Source organism: Xenopus tropicalis, chromosome 6, assembly GCF_000004195.4.
Source record: "Xenopus tropicalis strain Nigerian chromosome 6, UCB_Xtro_10.0, whole genome shotgun sequence".
Lineage (NCBI taxonomy): Eukaryota > Metazoa > Chordata > Amphibia > Anura > Pipidae > Xenopus > Xenopus tropicalis.
In genome coordinates, this window is record NC_030682.2 from 116,881,378 (window position 1) to 116,901,243 (window position 19,866).

General features: G+C 39.6%; 1 protein-coding gene across 3 annotated transcripts in view; it reads right to left on the bottom strand.

The window, feature by feature from the left end:
• ca8 (carbonic anhydrase VIII) overlaps window positions 1–17,442 on the bottom strand; it is a 35,758-nt gene extending 18,316 nt beyond the window's left edge. Inside the window, exons 1-4 of one of the 3 annotated variants that reach the window (XR_001170959.3) lie at window positions 17,187–17,442; window positions 10,163–10,354; window positions 631–755; window positions 84–179 (exon numbers count right to left, since the gene is read on the bottom strand). Coding sequence is in view for 2 of the 3 variants with exons in the window: in NM_001011213.1 (NP_001011213.1) it covers window positions 84–179; window positions 631–755; window positions 10,163–10,354; window positions 17,187–17,262 (489 nt within the window). In the remaining variant the exon portion in view is untranslated. 3 annotated transcript variants of the gene reach the window in all.
• Window positions 17,443–19,866: the final 2,424 nt, after the last annotated feature.

Here is a 19,866-nt window from a genome sequence, read left to right on the forward strand (position 1 = left end):
CATTAGCATCAAACATGCAGTAGGCATCCTACACCATAGGCTATATAGCTAATAGTAAGTAACCACTGTTAAAAATATGTTACCTGTACAAACAAGGAAATGATAACAATTCCATGCACTTTCCCCATAGCTTCTTCAAGACTTCTGTAAAGTGTAGAATTCCAGTGGATAAGATGGAGCTGAAAACACAGCATGCAAAATGAGATCAAAGTGTGTCCTACTAAAGAACAGTAAAAATATTAGGCTCATAAAAAAAATCCTGTATGAATAATTACACTCCTGTACAGATAACCACACTTTGATACTAAACCAGAAAACATATCTTTTATCTCAGTTTTGTTTAGACCATTGAAGTACTAACACTAGAGACAGGGGTAGATTTTCATCTTCATATTTCGAATAAAAAAATGGTTTCTCCCGTGACCGAGATTTTTCTGAGATTTATCAAATCTCAACATAATTTTCTCGCCTTAATAACTTAGAGGTGCTCACAACAGTTTTGGCCCATATATATATATATACACACCCCTCATGTAACCCTCAGACCTGGCCCCACAATAGTTCTGGGGCCCTGAGAAGACTCCTGTGCCCCAAGGAATATGGAAATAAATACAACAGTACTTTACTTACTTCCATTGGAAATGCTTTGAAGTTAACTGTGTGCTCAGAGCCGCGTTGGTTTTCTTTGCCCCAGTGAAACCGTACTTCATTCAGTTCATACTCATGGCCTCGAGGTAATGGACCACCTTTTAAAACTATAAAGTAGATCATATTAATGAAATCATATTTGTATATGTAGTGAAACACAATATACCTGCCAGCTATCAGCTTAACAGAGAAGTCAATAACAAGTACTACACTAAAAGTGCATATATCTGAATGCTACAATTATGGTGGTTCATCTTGTACTTTCTGTGTGCATGTTTTATTATTTAAGTTCATTATTATTTTAATTTTTATTCTTTAACTGCATATTGTTTGTACAATTTGAAAAATCTGCAAAGGCAGATTTACAGTGACATGGCTTTTATGACCTCTACAAATAATGTCATACAGGAGAAACCTATACTTTATACTGTAATGCTGCTCACTTACACAGATGTTTCATTGGCCAAATCAGACTTTAATTATACAATAATTAGCCCTTGAAGGCTCTCAAAGTCTGTTGTATTTTTGTATTTTATAAGAGTTATTCTGCAGGAAACTAAGCCAAACATTCATGAGGTTGTAGCATGCCAAGCCTTATGTCTAATGTCTAATGCCTTTAAAACAGGGTGTTGCTTTTGAAGATAGGGTTGACACCAGTCAGTTTTCAGAAGGGCTGTACAGGTATGGGATCCATTATCCAGAAAGTTCCAAATTACGGAAAGACCATCTCCCATAGACTCCATTATAAGCAAATAATTCTAATTATTGAAAATGATTTCCTTTTTCTCTGTAATAATAAAACAGTACCTGTACTTGATCCCAACTAAGATATAATTAATCCTTATTGCAGGCAAAACAATCCAATTGGGTTTATTCAATATTTAAGTGATTTTTAGCAGACTTAAGGTAAGGAGATCCAAATTATGGAAAGATCTCTTATCCAGAAAACCCCAGGTCCCGAGCATTCTGGATAACGGGTCCCATATCTGTACAGGTTAAAAAGCTACAGTAAGGCCAATTCTTAGGTAAGGAGGTATTTTTTTCTATGAAATGCAAACAGGTAGGTGACATCCTATAAAAATATGACCAGACATACATAGTTAGACATAGTTAGGACCACCAGAAGTAACTTCCTGTGACATGCTATTGTAATGTGGTTTATGATCATTGGGAGGGGAAGCACAAAGCTAAATGTAGGCTTATTGTTATATACATTTGTGTAACCTGAAAAACATAGAGCAGCACTGGGAAGAGTATTTGATATGGTTTATATCTGGGTATTATACTCATTTGTATCTTTCTGCAGCCCATTTCAGTTAATTTAAAGAGAGGAATTTCAATTAACACTGCACAAAACTAACATGCATAATGTAATAAAGATTTCTTTAATTAAACAATTTGCTACTGTATAAAAAGCCCAAATGAAAAATAATTGGAGGAGTTGTAAAGCAAGTTGGAATGAGCTAATTCTGTGTCTGTGAGAAGCCCTTTGTGTATTGTCTTCAGTAAAAGAACTTTTACCGTACGGAAAAATGCAAAACAATTGTACAATTTGTCTTGACTTGTTTGCAAGAAGTCAATGATTACCCCCCCCTAAAGTAATAAACACTGCCCACTGCCTTATAATATTACAGAACACTGCACAAAACAGAACATGTACCCAGCTATTTAGCTCGTCTCTTGAGCCTAACTGAATTCATAATGAATTTAGAGAATAAAGGGGATGTAAACTCCAAAATAAATGAAAGAAAATGCAATTTGAAGCAACTTTACAATTTTCAGCAACAATTTGTTAAAGTCCATGTCAGGGCACAAGTGTGCAAAAACATATTGGTGATTATTTATCAACATTGGGCAAATTAGCCCATGGGTAGTAACCCATGGTAACCAGTCAAATTGTTGCATTTTTTGGTTCTACCTGCAGCTGGATGAAAAAAAAAGCCAATCACTGCTTGGTTGCTATGGGTTACTGCCCATGGGCAAATTTGCTCAGTATTGATAAAGGAGCTCCACTAGTGTGGGTCTGTTTTTGAACTTTGCACCTTGCCCTGTTATGTGTTAATGACCCCTCATTTTGTTTAATGGAAATTCATTTAAATATTCATTATCATTTCATGAAACAGGTTTAGCTGGTGCCCGTACCAACATGTAACGTGTCTAATGGATTACTTGAACACCCCCCTTGCATGAATACAGGAATGTATGTGTGAAGTAATAGCCACATTTGGGGTAATAATTGTGGGCAATGGTCTGCTTCACAGTACGGTCAAATACAACCAATCCGTAACCTTTTGTCAATTTTGAGACCTATATTTCCATCAACTGGAAGCTGTGCTACTGGCTGAACAAAATGCCCTTGGACACTAGAAGACTATAGAACACTAAGAAAATGATACGAGATCTTGCACAGCTGACATGATGAAAGAAGACGGTAGAGGATCACTCACCTGCATGTACCCCAGGCCAGTGTGGGTATTTGCTAACAGGAGCAGCAGCCTGGGGTATCAGATAAGTGAATACAATTACTGGGGGGTGCCTAACATTTTGGAACCCCCCAGTGATGAGACCTTTCCGTCTCCTATACTGCCCAGCCAGCACCAGAGGAATCTGCCAGTGGGCCCAACCAAGAAGAGTTCCTATCAGTCCTTTCTTTAATACATCATAGAGTTATAAGAAACCTACTTTATTTAGCGCTGTCTTTGGGACATCTTCCTGAGTCTATCAGGGGGTATTTATTAGACTCATCTCTGAATTTTTAAGTGATCTGGTCACCCTACCTTAAGTGCCCTGGAATATGGCATAAAGTTAGTGATGAGCAAAACTGCCCCGGTTTACTTTGCTGAAAAATTTACGAAACCAGAGAGAAATACACAAAATGGCCAAATGCACTGGAGTCAATGGACATTTTTTCTCCATCTTTTATCCCAAGGCAAATGCATTGGAGTCAATGGACATTTTTTCTCCATCTTTTTTCCCAAGGCAAATGCAACAAACATGATTAACAAATTGTTTTATGAAGTAAATCCAATTTTTCACTCAAAATTCTGAAGATGCACTTTATGTCGACTTCTATGGCATCTTGACAGGTTTTAGCTGGCTTCATTTATTTCTGATTTTTTTTAGGTAAATCCCCCATATCAAGGAATCGTAATAAAAATTTAACAATATGGTTTTTCCATCCTTTTTGGTGCTGCATTTGCTTGGAGAGCCTTTTGGGTATGGGGAGCACCAGCGTTAATTGTTCCAAGTCCAAGAACCCTAGCGTACAGAGGATTTTTTTCTAAGCTTTCTGCGTAACGGGTTTACAGATCACTTACCTGTATAGTTCAAGAGACCCATGTCAATTGCTGTGAACCCTGCTTTGCACTTTACAACATATATTTATTTACAGAGCTTAACTAAGCTGATAGTCCTTCACATTCCGCAATCCTGTGGGTGCTGGGAACCTGTGTAAGTTTGAATCAGAGTACAGCTTTCTTTCAGTAAGACAAAAAGAGTGTTTACTGCTATGCATACTAATTAAAGGGTCTATTCAGCTGATGCGTAAGGCTTTGCTGTCTCTCATGAAATATCCCTCATTCACTGGACGACTAAATAAATAAAACAACAGTTCTTTAGACATTCTTTAAGTACAGATGGAGCAGGCAATATTGGAAAATCTAACAAATGCAGCCACACCACGTCCCATTGCAGCGAAGGCCAGATTCAGTCAACATGTTAGCAGTTTAATGCATTGACTGAATCTGGTCAGTGGGACAGGGGGTGTCACTGCCTTTGCTAGATTTTCCAATACTGCAACAGCTAAGCCACATTACTGGCTTTCATATTATACCTACAGGCCTCTATTTTCTTCTAGAGCTTAATAAAGAATCCCAAACACCAATGAAGTAAAACATAGGTCACCATAATTGTCCTCTGTTTATCTACCAGCTAATCCATACTTTACACCTCTGCCTCCACCTCTACATTGATTATCTTATAGGAAGCAGAAATCTCCCTGCAGTCCAAGTCATTAAACAAAGAGGGTTAGTTCTAGAGCAAATAATACCTTGTGTAAATTAGTGGCTTGGGTAGTGTAAATTAGTGGATTGGGTGATGTACAAAAGTCTATAAGTGTTTTCTTGATCAAACGTCAAACAGGCCCAATACTGGCTAGAATATCTCACCTACATGTGCATACAGTATAAATATTATAAATGTAACTGTAGTTTGTGGATTAAAGATCTTATGCAGAAGGATTATGATTCACCTGACCCGCTCCTTCCCCTATGCAGCCCACAGATCTTCCAATTCAGGCAGCCCTGATTTCAGAGTTCCCTACATGCAAGTTACACACCCAAGACCAATCAGGAAGAGGTAGTATTAACTCACCTAGATAATTGGTGCAACAATGCATAGGCTTATATCCTGCATATTGAGCCACATTGTGACATGTACCTGGGACGTATGGGATTTCTGAGGGAGTGATCACTATGAGTTGGATCTGGAAAGGGAAGTCACATAAGGATCATCTTTTGAAAGTAGGAGGGAAAGTGAAATAGGTTTTCACACCTCCACCCACATTTCTGTTCATCCATATACTCCATTAGGCTGTAGGTGTTTACTTAGGTGTATTTTATTTGGCAGTAATAATGTTTTTTTGCAAGTGGTTCCAGATGTGCTCCATTGTCTTTATGCACATTCCCATCTACTATTAATGCTCACCAGTTACAATTTTAGCATCATGATTTCTGATCTACAGGGCTGATGTGCCACATGCAAGTCTAGGAAGACAGCAGGAGTTTGGGAAGCTAAATGCATGGCTAAAGTCTTGGTTTAAAAAGGAAGGATTTGGGTTCCTAGAGCACTTGGCTGTTCTTTCCTCGGGGTACAATCCATTTAGCCATGACTTAGTGGAAGAGGGTGTTCTGTGCTATGGGAAAGAATGTCTAAAAGGTTAGAAGAGTGTTTAAACTAGGAAAGGGGTGGGTGGGTGAGCTAGCGTGTTATGGGAAAGCTAGTGTAGTCCTTGGCAGTGGGGTAAGTAAGGGGTCATGGGGGGTTAGTGAGGGGGGCATGCTGTTTACAAGCTGAGGATATCCCTCTGTTACAAAGAAAACTGCCTAATAGTAACCTTAGAGCTCTCCATCACGTAAGGTAAATGTCAAGTAAAAGTAGTAACCTGCGCTGCATGCTGGCAAATGCCAAAGAGTTGGAGTTGCATGTGCTGAAAGTTATGATATAGTTCTGAGACCTGGTGGGATGAAACATATGACTGGCCTGTGAATTTAAATGGTTACGCCCTTTTTAGGAGGGACAGAGGAATTAAAAAAGGTGGAGAAGCTTGTCTTTATGTAAATTTAGAAAACAGTGATCATAACCTGGTCTCCTTTGAGATTATGTTGCACAGACAACTCTAAAAAGGAGTAACTAAACACTACATTTTAGATGTGCAGACTCTGGTAGTATAAGGGCATCTCTGCAATATTTTAACTTTGATATACAGTGGTTTGCTAAAGTATTCATCCTCCTTGGCATTTTTCATGTTTTGTTGTCTCACAACCTGGAATTAAAATGGATTGTTTTGAGAGTTTGCACCATTGCATTTACAGGACATACCTCCAATTTGAAGATGTATTTTTTTGTTAAGCAAACAACAAATAGGACAAAATAACAGAAACTTCAGCGTGCATAACTGTTCAACCCCCCTAAATTCAGTACTTTGTAGAGTCACCTTTTGTGAAAATTACAGCTGCAAGTCGCTTTGGATAAGTCTCTATGAGCTTGCCACATCTTGCCACTGGGATTTTTGCCCATTCCTGAAGCCAAATCTGCTCCAGCTCCTTCATGTTGGATGGTTTTCACTTGTGAACAGCAATCTTCAAGTCTGACCACAGATTCACAATGGGATTGAGGTCTGGACTTTGACTAGGCCATTCCAACACATATAAATGTTTCCCCTTAAACCACTCGAGTATTGCTTTAGCAGTATGCGCTTCGGATCATTGTCCTGCTGGAAGGTGAACCTCCGTCCCAGTCTCAAATCACAGGCAGACTGACACAGGTTTTGCTCAAGAATATCCCTGTATTTAGCACTATCCATCTTACCCTCGACTCAGACCAGTTTCCAAGTCCCTGCTGCTGAAAAACATCTAAACAGCATGATGCTGCCACCACCATGTTTCACTGTAGCGATGGGGTTCTTGGGGTGATGGGATGTGTTGGGTTTGCATCAGACATAGCATCTTCCTTAGTGGCCGAAAAGTTCAATCTTAGTCTCATTTGACAAGAGCACCTTCCTCCATACATTTGGGGAGTCGCCCACATGCCTTTTGGCAAACTCAAAAAGTGCCTTTTTATTTTTATCGTTACGTAATGGCTTTCTTCCATAAAGCCCAACTCTATGGAGTGTACGGCTTATTGTGGTCCTATGGACAGATATGGACAGATACTCCAGTCTCTGCTGTGGAACTCCTTCAGGGCTACCTTTGGTCTCTGTGCTGCCTCTCTGATTAATTCCTTGCCCGGTCTGTGAGTTTTGGTGGGCAGCCATCTCTTGGCAGGCTTGTTGTGGTACCCTGTTCTTCCAATTTGAAGATGATGGATTTGATGGTGCTCCGAGGGATCCCCAAAGATTTGGATATTCTTTTATAATCCAACCCTGACTTGTAATTCTCAACAACTTTGTCCCTGACTTCTTTGGAGAGCTCCTTGGTCTTCATGGTGTGATGCCTCTTGCTTAGTGGTGTTGAAGCCTCTGGGGCCTTTCAGAAAGGGTGTTTATACTGACAGATCATGTGACACTTGATTGCTCACAGGTGGACTTCATTTCACTAATTATGTGACTCTTGAAGGTAATTGGTTGCACCAGGAACTTTTTAAGGGGCTTCATGGCAAAGAGGGTGAATACATATGCACATACTCATTTTCAGTTTTTTATTTTTTTTTAAATAAATTAGGGACAATTGCCAACTATGAACTTTTGCATAAAACTTTGCATAAGACTGTTAGCACGTGATGATAGGAGTCATTTTCAACTGCAGCCAAGCAAAACTGGACATTGAATGAATTGACACCATTCAGGTACTTGTGTTCAAAGGTGATCCTTGTGCCATTGTACAGTATCCATCCTGCCTCCAGTTGCAAATCACTCACAAGTGGACATAGTGACGCTTGGGAGCCATGGAAAATCCAAACTTATACCTGAAATTATGTGAAATTAGGCTAAAATTATGGGAAAACTACATTCTAAGTAAAAAAAAACATGGTGAATTGTGTCCAAAATTGCACTTTTCACACTGCACTTGTGGTCAAAAATAAGCTCAAAATGATCTAAAACCCTGTTTTAATGTCAAACTGAACTGGAAGAAGTTTATAACTCATTAAAAACTGACACCATCCAGATTCCAGGATACAGTGTAATGTTTCCTCATCTATGTCATGTTTGCAAAGGGAGCTGCCAGTCGGCAATGGCATGGCCTGGCAAGTGGCCAAACACAATTCCTGACATAATAAAAGTAGCTGAAGAAAGTTTGCTCATATCCAAAGCAGCTCTGTTTGCTCTGTAAACACCAGTGTGCTCCAAATAAAAAAGCTAGCTGTCTCTCTCAGGCTTCCTAAAATGTTATGAATTTGCTCTTTTGTAAACATTTAATAACATTTTTTAATATATGAAATAGCAGCATATTTAAGTTATACGAGTGAAGATAAGGGTAGGGTTTTGACCTTAAATCCCCCTTTGGGGCCTCCCCTTTCAACCTGCAGCAACATCAATAGACTTTATCTACAGCAGGCGTGACTCAAGCCATGAAGTTATTCATCTAGAAGATATTAGTATATAAGGATGCTAAAAGAAACCTTACAATAACAACAATTACGCACAACAATTTTTTTTGACATGAGCGACTGTTTTTTGTCATGTGGCAAATTTTTCAGCAGCTAATTTTTGCACCCATTCACCAAAACAATCCGCCAATGGCGTAACGCGGAAATTCGCTGCGAATCCATGCTGTACAAAACATTTCGCTCATCACCACTGAAGAACAGTAAACAGCTAATACAATGGAAGAATAGTGTAATTTCTTTACTAAATGTTGCCCCCTGGAGAGAGCTAAAGGAGCAGAAGAAAGCTCAAGACCAGTGAGAAATTAAAACAATTCTTTCCTGGTTTCCTACATTTCTGTAACCCACAGGGACCATTTATCCATTGTTTACTGGAGGCCAACCAAAGGGCTGTATTATATGCTGCTAATATCTAATGTTAAGACATAGAGGTTTTGCAGCCTATGTGGTTGCCCTCCAGGGTGAAGGCACCCTCAGCCCATACTAGTATTTAATCCTACTAATTACCCTACTAATTGTTTATGAATTTATTATGTCTATACAAATTCACATGCACGCATGTGAGTCTTATTGAACAATAGCTGGAAAAATACAGGATGTCTCCCATATACAATAAAGCTGTCAGCAACACTTACTTCTATTGAAGTTTATTATATTATGTAGCCACTCCTATTGTTCTAATATACAACAATGACAGTTACATTATTATTATTATTTTTATATTATTTACGAGGGTATAGTAGAAGTAAGCAAATGCCTGGGATGTTTTTACTTGTTACTTGTAAGCAGGTGGGACAAAGCCTACAGTTTCACTCAAGCCTAAGGTCTCTTAACTTTTTCCCTGATTCATACAGTATGTTTCAAGGAGAGTCCATGATTCACTGTTACAGAAAACATAATTAATAGTCATTATGATAGCTAGAATCTCATCCATAAAGTAGGATAGGATTGGTCCTTGTTGAGAGAACATAAGATAAACTAAAATAAATTTTCTCATACAGGTGTTGGATCTTTTATCCAGTGGCCAGCATGTTCAGCACTCCAAGAACAAGGACTCCAGGAGACCCACAGCTCCTGCCCAATTATTTAGCAGTTGCTATGCTGTAAAATACATTTTAGCATAGAGGTAGCACAGCGTGATCTTTTAGGTAAGGAAAATAGTGCCTACATGGGTGTGTGCCAACTAGGGTGCCAGGAAAGAAAGAGGAGGGGAGACATGTGCACCTGGACCTGTGGTACTATAGTTAAACTGCCTTCTGGTGAGCCAGAACTTCAGATAATGGATTCTATACCTGTATAGGTATGGGATCCGTTAACCAGAATACTTAGGACCTGGGGTTTTCCCGATAAGGGATCTTTCTGTAATTTAGAGCTCCGTACCTGAAGTCTGCTAATAATAATTTAATCATTAAATAAACCCATGATTGTTTTGCCTACAATAAGGATTAATTATATCTTAATTGAGATCAAGTACAAAGTACTGTTTTATTATTATAGAGAAAAAAGAAATCATGTTTAAAAATAAGAACATTAGAATTATTTACTTATAATAGAGTCTATGGGAGATGGCCTTCCCCTAATTTTGGATAATGGATTTCATAACTGTATATTATTTTTTTTTCCAAAAATTTTTCAAAAAATGTTATTCCTTAATCCTTTAATATTGCACATTATTTTCACAACAATTCTTTACCTGATTTTGATTTCAGCAATATCTGAACAACATGCCCATCGTTAATTACTTCACAGTCACGGCAAACAACATAGCTGGGTGTTAATCGAACCTCTAACAATGATGGGTCATACATGGCCTCTCTTGAATTGATGTTGATTGGAGACTGGTAATCTCCATTGGCCTCTGGATAAAGCAGACCCCATTCAACACCTGAAAATAAAGCAACCAATTCATTAATGTGTAATTAATAAGTCATATTATAATTTCTCACATCCCAAAACAAGAATATTACATTATGAAAGGGTATTTAAAGCCTATGTAAAACCTCTCTCCATCAGCTATGCAACTTAATTCTAAACTCAGTGCTATTATTCATTATCACTGCCCTTTTCATCTCCCACACAGTATTATTGCTCTGTAGGTGATCTAAGCTTGTGCACGGGAACACATTTCTGACCCATAAACACATCTTCTTGGCCACATGGTAGCCATAAAAAAAAAAAAAATATACCAGATCATGGTTTGAGACTATTTCTGACTATTTCCAATGTGGTTCAGGAGAGGGGCACATGAAACAGTATAAATAAACTATACAGAAGAGCAAAGAGCACATTTTGACGCAAGTACCTTTAATAAAACAGATTTTATGCGCAACTGACTGCGGGGAAATTTGAGTGCACAAAGCTGCTCTTGTTGTCATAAATATCTCTATAATTAGTCTAAAATTAAAGATGTTATGGCACTTGCAGATAGTAATAGCCTCAAAACATACCCATACACAATTCTTATTGACTTTTCTCAGATCATTTTTTTTTGCCCTCTGTAGGTTATCAGGGCTGCTGTAATGTACCAGTCAGCCCAGGGCAAAGAGCTTATTGGTGGGCCCTCACTGCTTCAAGAAATTTGTATTTTAACTACCCTCAAGCAGGGGAATTTCAACATAATAAGGCAGGCAATAAGGAGATGGTCTGTGCTCATTGTGCCGCCCTGGAACAACAGCCATGGTAGAGGATAATCTGATATAGGAAAAGTTCTGTGGCAGGCCCCCAATCCTGGCTGTGTCCTGGGCAAATGCCCATTTTTCCCATTTATTAAAAAGGTCTTGTAGGTGATATTAAATATTCTGGATAAAAACTCAATATACACCATCATTTTAAGACTATAGGAACCAAGCAGCATGTAACATTTGCTGGCTACCTGTTTGAAAGGAAGGTTGTTACTAGACTAGAATGGATTACTAGACCTGGCGCAAACTTTTAGTACAATAAAAATCCATCAGACTAGCCCACCATAAGTGTTAAAAGCGTGCTAAAAAACGTGTTCTAAGAATAAGTGTTCTGCTAAAAAAGCCAAAGCAGCAAGGGATTCAGGATTCATAGAACCTTTCATTTTTCAGGTTCCGGGTTTCATCACCAGAAAGAAAGGACAATGTTTGATTAGGTTTGTTTGCCTGTCTATGTAGCTTGGCTATACTTCAGTCTACTAAACTGTTAGGCATCTTGGCATCCTCCACCCTGGCCAGTCTTGTTACTCCAGGATGCTAAGATGCTTAGGGGAATAATTTTCATTGCAAACAAAAACATGTACATTAATAATATTTTGAACTATATAATTAATGTTGTCTGTAGCAATAAATCAAATAAACACTAGCCACCATATACTGTAGCCCTATGAATCTTTAATATTAGGGAATTCTGATTATGGGCGACTATAGGGGTAAAAACCAGAACAAGCAAGCAATCATGGGTTATTCTTGATGATTTCAGATAGGTATAATACATATTTTTTCCACTGACTCAGATGCGCTTCATGAGAGGAAATCTCTACTCCCCATGCGCGTTGGCTTTTGGGTCTCCTGCTGTAAATGTTTAGCTAAAGACTGAAAGCAGCTCAGTTCTGACACAGCCATCAAAGGCTTCATGTTATTGCATGCCTCACAACTGTACCTCTGTCAGGGATGCATGTACGTATAACTGACCTGTAAATGGATAGGACTTGCTGGAATACAGACAGCATTTATGGGAACAGCTGGGTGTAACCTAGCACCTGGTTTAAAACACCCAAATTCTAAGAGTTTTCTGATTATATTTAATTTTCATGGAATACTGTTGGATGTTATTTTTAAGGTCATAAATCATTTTCAGAAATACATACACTCAACCTGCTTCTCTGCTGTCAGCCATGCTAACTAATGAGTAGATCATTATACAGAGGACAGTTGGTAAAAGTCCCACTCTCTTAGTTGTGCACAATTATACAAGTAGTGCGCATCAATTCAGTCAGCCATTCCCACCAAGACTGATTGTTTGGTATATAAAACAATTCATCATTAATATAAGGACTATAAACGTTTCTATGAGTATTTATAGAAAGGATGTATTGTTAGACTTACCGGTATACTAATCAGGAACATCATCCTTTTTATTGTCAGAATGACTATATATGATCATATATATTAACAGAAAATTAATAACCTATTGTTTGTTTGAGACAAACTGACCGAAATCTCTAAACCCGCCTGATCTATGATATAAGGTATAGATAGTCATACAAACTATCATAATTTATTTATATAGTGCCAGTCTTACAATAATTCAACAAACAAGGGTTATAGAGTTAAACTAGGGTAAGAGGGCCCTGCTCGCAAGATCTAATGACTATATTTTTGTGTGTATGGCCAGCATTAGCCTGCCCACTGGCTCTAGAACTTTTTTGTATAATATCATAATTTTACTATAATCTTACCCACATATATGTAATCTATTAAGTAACTGACCCACTAATTGGGTATTCTACCAAGACTGAGCATCCTACCTCAGTCCATCCTTTCTACCAGTAATTGGTGCCCCTCAGCTCTCTGCTGTATTTTGCAGGTTGCCCCACTATGCATGGGCCCATGGGTGCCTATATGGCAGATAATGTTTTTGGTATAGAGTCCTACATCAAGTTGCATTACCTTGGGGGTTGTGAGTAGGAAATGTGAAAGTATGGATACAGGTCTGTGGGTTGTGGGTTTGGGTCGTGAGTTATTTCTGTTTTTCATCAACAGCACTTCTGGTTTAATAGTGGTCAGAGGGTAGCAGGTTAGGTTTCAGGGAAGGAACTTGTAGGTTGGGTCAGGCAGCAGGTCCAAGGAGGTAAAAATGCAGGTTGCTAATTTGGATTGTGGATCTGGGTCAGGTGCAGGTTAGAAAATTGGACACATGCAGGACCTTGGTGTAGCCAACATTTTAATAGTGCTTTTGATCAGTGCCTTGATTCCAGTAAGTGCTTCGGGCTTCATGGGAAAAAAATCTCTATCTAAATACTGGTCTTCATCCTATTTGGAGAGCTTTCCTTTTGAATGTGACATTAGCCCAAAGCCGCACACATAGAGAATGTTTTTATAAAATCAGGTTGTCTTTCTCCCCCTAACAAGGGATTTGGCTGTTCAAATTCATGTAAAGAAGGCATAGCCTGAGGTGGAACTGCTCGAGCCAGCAGCACCAGTGACCAGCATTAGTCCTAGGGTGGAAGTAAGTTATTTAGGCTAAATAAGCAATGTATAGTCATGTCATGGACTGTCACCTTAATTGCATTTTTGAAAATGTACCATGTATGGCCTCTTCCATACACAGATGTCTGAAATATATCCTTATGCCAACAGCTCCAGTGCTTGATTCTGCCTATAGGACTTGGCCATTTGTGAGCCCATCAGAACTATCACAGGAAATAATTAGCAGGACCCATGACATCTTGGACTGCAGCAAAGAACATTATTACCTTTCTTTTTAAATTATTATATTTGGCTTTCTATTGCTTTTTCATGATTTTATTCCCACCATAAAGATATAAATCTAAAGTTAGTCAATCTTGCAACATCTTGTTTTAAATCCTGTATAATATTTGTTTGCAACTCTTCTTGGGAAAAGCCTTAGTAACAAAATGCCTTTTCACATTTTTATGTATTTAAAGCAGGTCAGTGTTACGGGGCACTCCATCCTCTCTTATCTGCCCTCAGCAGCACAATGGGCACTAGTTCATTGTCATAAATGGTGCTAAACTGCCCAGAATGCAAGGGGACAATTCTGCTTAGAATGAATCCCTTTTTTTTTTTTACAAAGTGCATTAGGTAATAGAGCTCCTATAGCAGAATCCTGCATTCAAATCTATTTTTCAAAAGAGCAAACAGATTTTTATTTTTGTTCAATTTTGAAATTTGACATGGGGCTAGCCATATTCTTCATTTCCCAGGGTGCCACAGCCATGTGACCTGTGCTCTGATAAACTTCAGTCACACTTTACTGCTGAGCTGCAAGTTGGAGTCATATTACCCCCTCCCAGCAGCCGATCAGCAGAACAATGGGAAGGTAAGAAGATAACAGCTTCCTGACATCTGCATTGCTTAAAATGCTCCCTTGCCCCACTTAGTTGTAGATATGAGAATAGCACAGTAACACCCCTAGTCCAGCCATGACTCCTCCAGTTACACTGAGTTGAAGAAACAATAGTTATTAGGCACAATGCACTGAGATGGCTGCCTACACACTAATATTACAACTAAAAAAATATATTTATTGGTTAAAAAATAAAATGTTAAATGGTAGAACATGCAGTGTATGCAACGTACACATGTGCAATGGTACTTGCAATGTATATGGTGTCATTTAGTGGTAACACCATACACAGTCACATATGGTAGCACATAGCTACACTAGTATTTATTGAAGTCAGTATTTAGGTCGTCTTTCATGTATTTAGGGGAAAGCTTGCCTGGTGCAGTCCACACTTGTGTACAAATGAACATCACTGTATATTGTTCTTTTTTTAATTAATGAAATGTTTTTTTGTTGATTTAGAAAAGAAGCAAGTGATAAAGAAACAGTGATTTCAGCTGCACCACCTTGTCATTAAGGGCTCTGGCACACGGGGGAGATTAGTCGCCCGCGACAAAACTCCCTGTTCGCGGGCGACTAATCTCCCCGAGTTGCCATGACCCGCCATCCCACCGGCGAACATGTAAGTCGCCGGCGGGATGGCACACGTGGCAGCGTGATTTCGGGAAATCGCGCTGCCGCGCCCTGCCAGAGCCCTTATGCCACTGGAACAATTTACTACTATTTTTCCTTGACGGGTGCAACAATTTTTTGATGCGTGCCTTTTTACATGTTTCACAGTTTTTTTGCCATTTCACTAATCTTTTCAAAGTTTTGCAAATTTTTCACCGAAGTGACATGGGACAGACTTGCTCATCACTATTTACTACTGTAGGGCTGCTGAAGCTCTTAGCTGCAACAGAAATTCTGTATATAAAATACAGCATGTGTAGCTTTATTTATGTAGTTATCCCTTTAAAAGAACTGGCTATAAACCCCTAGGCCCAGGTTGGCTGAGATGTACTGCCACCCTGTGAAATGAGTTTGCTAGAAGCAGATATATCTACTTGAGAGATAACATTAAGATGATCTCTCCACCTGTTTTGCTCTCCCCGCCAAGTCCACCCTGTAATCAGCCCTTATCAGAGACACAATAATAGGATTGCACTAATTAGTGGAACGGTATCTTTCTGGACAATCATCCAGTACATACTGGCTTTTAATCTTAGATTAACCATATTAAATTACCAGGATTTGGATTCACTACAACCTGCTTTGGTACGATTAGGGTGAAGACACTAATGCTGATCATTTACTGATAATTGTCTCTACGTGTGTTTTAGCAGAGGCAATTCTCAGTATTGTCTATGGCAGGGTATTTTCTGGAGTTTAGTAGCCATGACAAGTAGCTACTAAGTAGCTCTGTGTGTCTTCACCCTTACACACACAAGCAAAAGTGATTTTTAAAAAAAAAAACTTGCAAACAAAATATTTAAAAAGAGCATAGCAATACCAGCATTTGGGACTAAAAGCTAACTAAAAATAATACTGCATGGCCTCATTTGCAAAGACCCTACTCATTTAGTAAGCACTTGTGTTCAGGACTTCGCTTCACTTTGCACCCCATGCCAGTGTAGGGCAGGAGGTAAGGACAGAGCTCTCTTGCATCCTGCACCCACTGGCTACCTGAGTTCCAAAACTTGCATGTCTGGATGGCCTGTGTGCCCCACAGCCCACCCTTATGTATACAGTGATGTATCAGTGTCTAACTTTATTTATTAAGCACTTTAGCAAAGCCAAAAGCAGTCAGCGATGTATTTACTGAGGGAAGTGTAGGTTCTGTCACTACCTGTAAACCTGTAGCTATGGTGTAAAGTGGTGGGTGAGCAGGTGGGTGAAAGGGGCTACAGAGGAGCTGTGGGCTACACACACCCTAGTCTGACCCTGGTCTGTGCCCAATTTTATGCACATTATACCATGGAGGAAATGACTCCTTAAATCTCTTATAGTTATACTGATCATTTATATTCTATAAGACTCAAGCCTGCTTGATTTAAACCATGCCCTATTCTTGTTTGTTTGTATTTCTACATTCTCCCCCTTCAGCTTCTAAAGATGCTGTTGACACTGCTAGTATAGCTTATCATAGATTCTATATATATATATAATGTGACATAAAGTGTCAATATCACTTTAATGTTACACCATGCACTGTTATGTTATATGAGCTTACTCTCAGTAATGTGACAACAAAGTAGCCTGGAAATGAAGGGGGAGCTTATTTATATCCAGCAAACTTAGATGGCAGTTAGTCCCACTGGGAAGCCTAGATTGCTCTATACAGTGCCCAGACACAACTAGTGCTAAGTGCCTATATACACCAAACCTATGCACTGTATGAGCCCAACTGAAAGATGGAACAGCAGCTATGTGTTCATTGTATTTGCAGATAAAATAGTTCTAAACAAAAGTGTCAGTTTATATACGGGATGGAAAGTTAACTCGGGAAGAAGACAAATCTCCCAGGTGTTTATTACTGCTGAGGTTTAACCCATGTGGCAATCAGATAGCAGAGCCCCGGTATAACGCTTGGGAGCAAGTAGCGCCAGAGAGCGCAGCGTAGGGACTGGAGGGCTCCGATGCGCACACAGCGCCTGGGTTTAAATCGCTTAGCGAATCGCTCTTACCTTCTTCATAGCCCCATTCCTGGTTCTCTTTTTCCCCTTGTACAGCCTCGTCCTCTATATAGTGTTTGTCAGCCATGGGATCGCTGTGGCCTCCTCCTCCCCTCCTGCTGTATGGGATGTGCCAGGCCGGGCTAGCGCTCTCTCTACTTGTGCCCCAACTCAAGTGCCCGCCCTCCGCCCAGAGGCACCGGGACCTGTCTGAGCGCACAGCCCGGGGAGATGGGCAGGACTGGCAACAAGTGTAGGGATGGGATTTACTCTCAGCCCCTACTGACTATTAGAACCTCTACTATTACAGGGAAGCGCTGTCATTTTAAACGTTTCGGTCACAGGTGGTGAGTGACCAGAACGCTGGATACCAATAAAATACTGTTTTTGTACTAAAGAGCTGCAGAGTGCCGCCCTTCTGTACTTTTATAGACTTTGTTAGCACCAAGGCACCTGGACACAGAGTAGAGTGCTTCTCTTAGGATAATGTTTACATATAGCTGAAAAAAGTGTTATCTGCAATGCTATCCCAGATAAAGAACCGTTCCACAGTTTGTATCACCAGTCTGTTAAAAAGAATCAATAAACCCAATAAGATTGATTCCCCCCAATTAGGATTTATGCAGATTAATTGCCATCAAGTACAAGGTGTAAATTGTTTGTTTAATCTGGACTTTATGGGACATGGCCAAGGTGCAATTTTAAACATTCTGGATAGGGTTTCTGGATAAGGGATCCCTTAAGCAATGAAATATGTATAATACACTGGGGCAGCTGGGTGAATATACAGAAGGAGGATAAAATTACTGTTCTGAAATATCAGGGAGTCTCATACTTGTACCCAATCAGTCTGTTTTAATAACTGCACAGGTGTATGGTATGTGTGGTATGTGTAGCTAATGTTTAGCCAGGTGTCTTTATATTGTAAAATGCCTCAGCTGTATATCACATTTATTGAACATACTAAGGGGCCCATTTATCAAAGTACGCTTGAATCCGAATCCCAAAAATTCTAGTTGTTTTCGTACTGTGCGTATTTTCACCAATTCGTTAGACATTTTTGTACTGTGCATCAAAATTTATGCGACAAAATCATATTTGTTGCAACGAGTATGAAAGTTTCGGATTCATTCAAGCTTCGGTATTGTGATTTCCTTAGGCCAGGTTGGAGCTGCCATTGAGTCCTATGGGAGGCTTCCAAAAACATGCACAAAGTCAGAAAGGTTTTCCCGCCGTTTTCAATTATTCGGTTATGAAAATTTTGTGACTTTCGGATCGCCAATACGATATTATCGTGACTAATACGATTTTTGTGACATTTCCGATCATCAGAAATTATTGTATCTATTCCGAATTTTACCCATTTCGGGATTCAAACTCGTTCTTTGATGAATCAGCCCCTAAGTGTCTGCCCTCTGTTTGTGTTCATTGCAGAGTACATTGCACCAAAATAAGTGTTTTAAAGCAATTAAAATATAAAGTACTGTTGCCCTGCACTGGTACAACTGGTGTGTTTGCTACAAGGGGAACTTCTTTAGAGATGTATAAGGGGTACGAATGCAGCCCACCATGAGGCACTCAGCGAGAGGTTAGGACAATGATTCCCAACCAGTGGCTCAGGGATAATATGTTGCTCCCCATCCCCTTGGCTGTTGCTCCCAGTGGCCTCAAAGTAGGTGCTCACTTTTAAATTTCTGGTAAGGAGGCCAGCTTTGGTTGCATAAAAATCCAGTATAATGCCAAACAGAGCCTTCTGTTGGCTGCCAGTCCACAAAGGGGCTATTAAGTAGCCAATTAAAGCTCTTATTAGCACCCCCAGGAAACTTTTTCATGCTTGTGTTGCTCCCCAACACTTTTTCCATTTAAATGTGGCTCACAGGTATAAAAGGTTGGGGATCCCTGGGTTAGGAGAATGATAGTTGAGGTAAGTGCATGGCATGCATCTGGAGGGTGCAGTTAGGGGCGCCTGGAAGGTGGGGTGGGGTGTGGCCAGTCCAGAGGATGTTGGGGGAGCCAGGTGTAAATCTTGCACCAGGGCCCTTACTTTTTTAGATACACAACTGGACTTTTGTTTGGGCGCATCTCTGCTTTAAAAAAGCCTTTCTCCCTTAATACCCATAGTTAAGTGATTTAATGTTTACTAGTGTATTAATAACTGGCACTTTAAGTTTCAATGCATATACACACCAGCAACTTTAATCTTATATTATAACGCATATACATTACTGACATATTTATAGCTGTTAAAAAAGGATCTAAACCCAAAAAAGGACAAAAACTCAGTGTATCTCTCTGAGCACTTTTGCAAAGTACATTCATTTTCCATTGATTTCTGAGATATTGAGTCAGTGTCAGCAGCGCTACAGTTACTTTCCTATGCAGACGGTTCAGAGCCCGTTTGGGTCACTGATTTTTTCAGGTGTGCACAAACTGTTTAAAAGACACTTCTCATTGCATAACTGTTTCCCCAAATAGAGTCTGCTCTCCAGTTGGAGGACACAATACTATTTTGGGCAGAATATGCCCCTAGCAAGCACTATGCCACTTGTGCCAGGAGGGATCTCATGGTTCAGACTGCCAGAGTCCCGTCTCACTCATTATGCACATACATGTGATTTGGGATTGGCTGGCTCCTCCCCCAATCTTGTGTAACCCACGTTCACTTTATTAGTGAGCATAGCACTCACTAGGG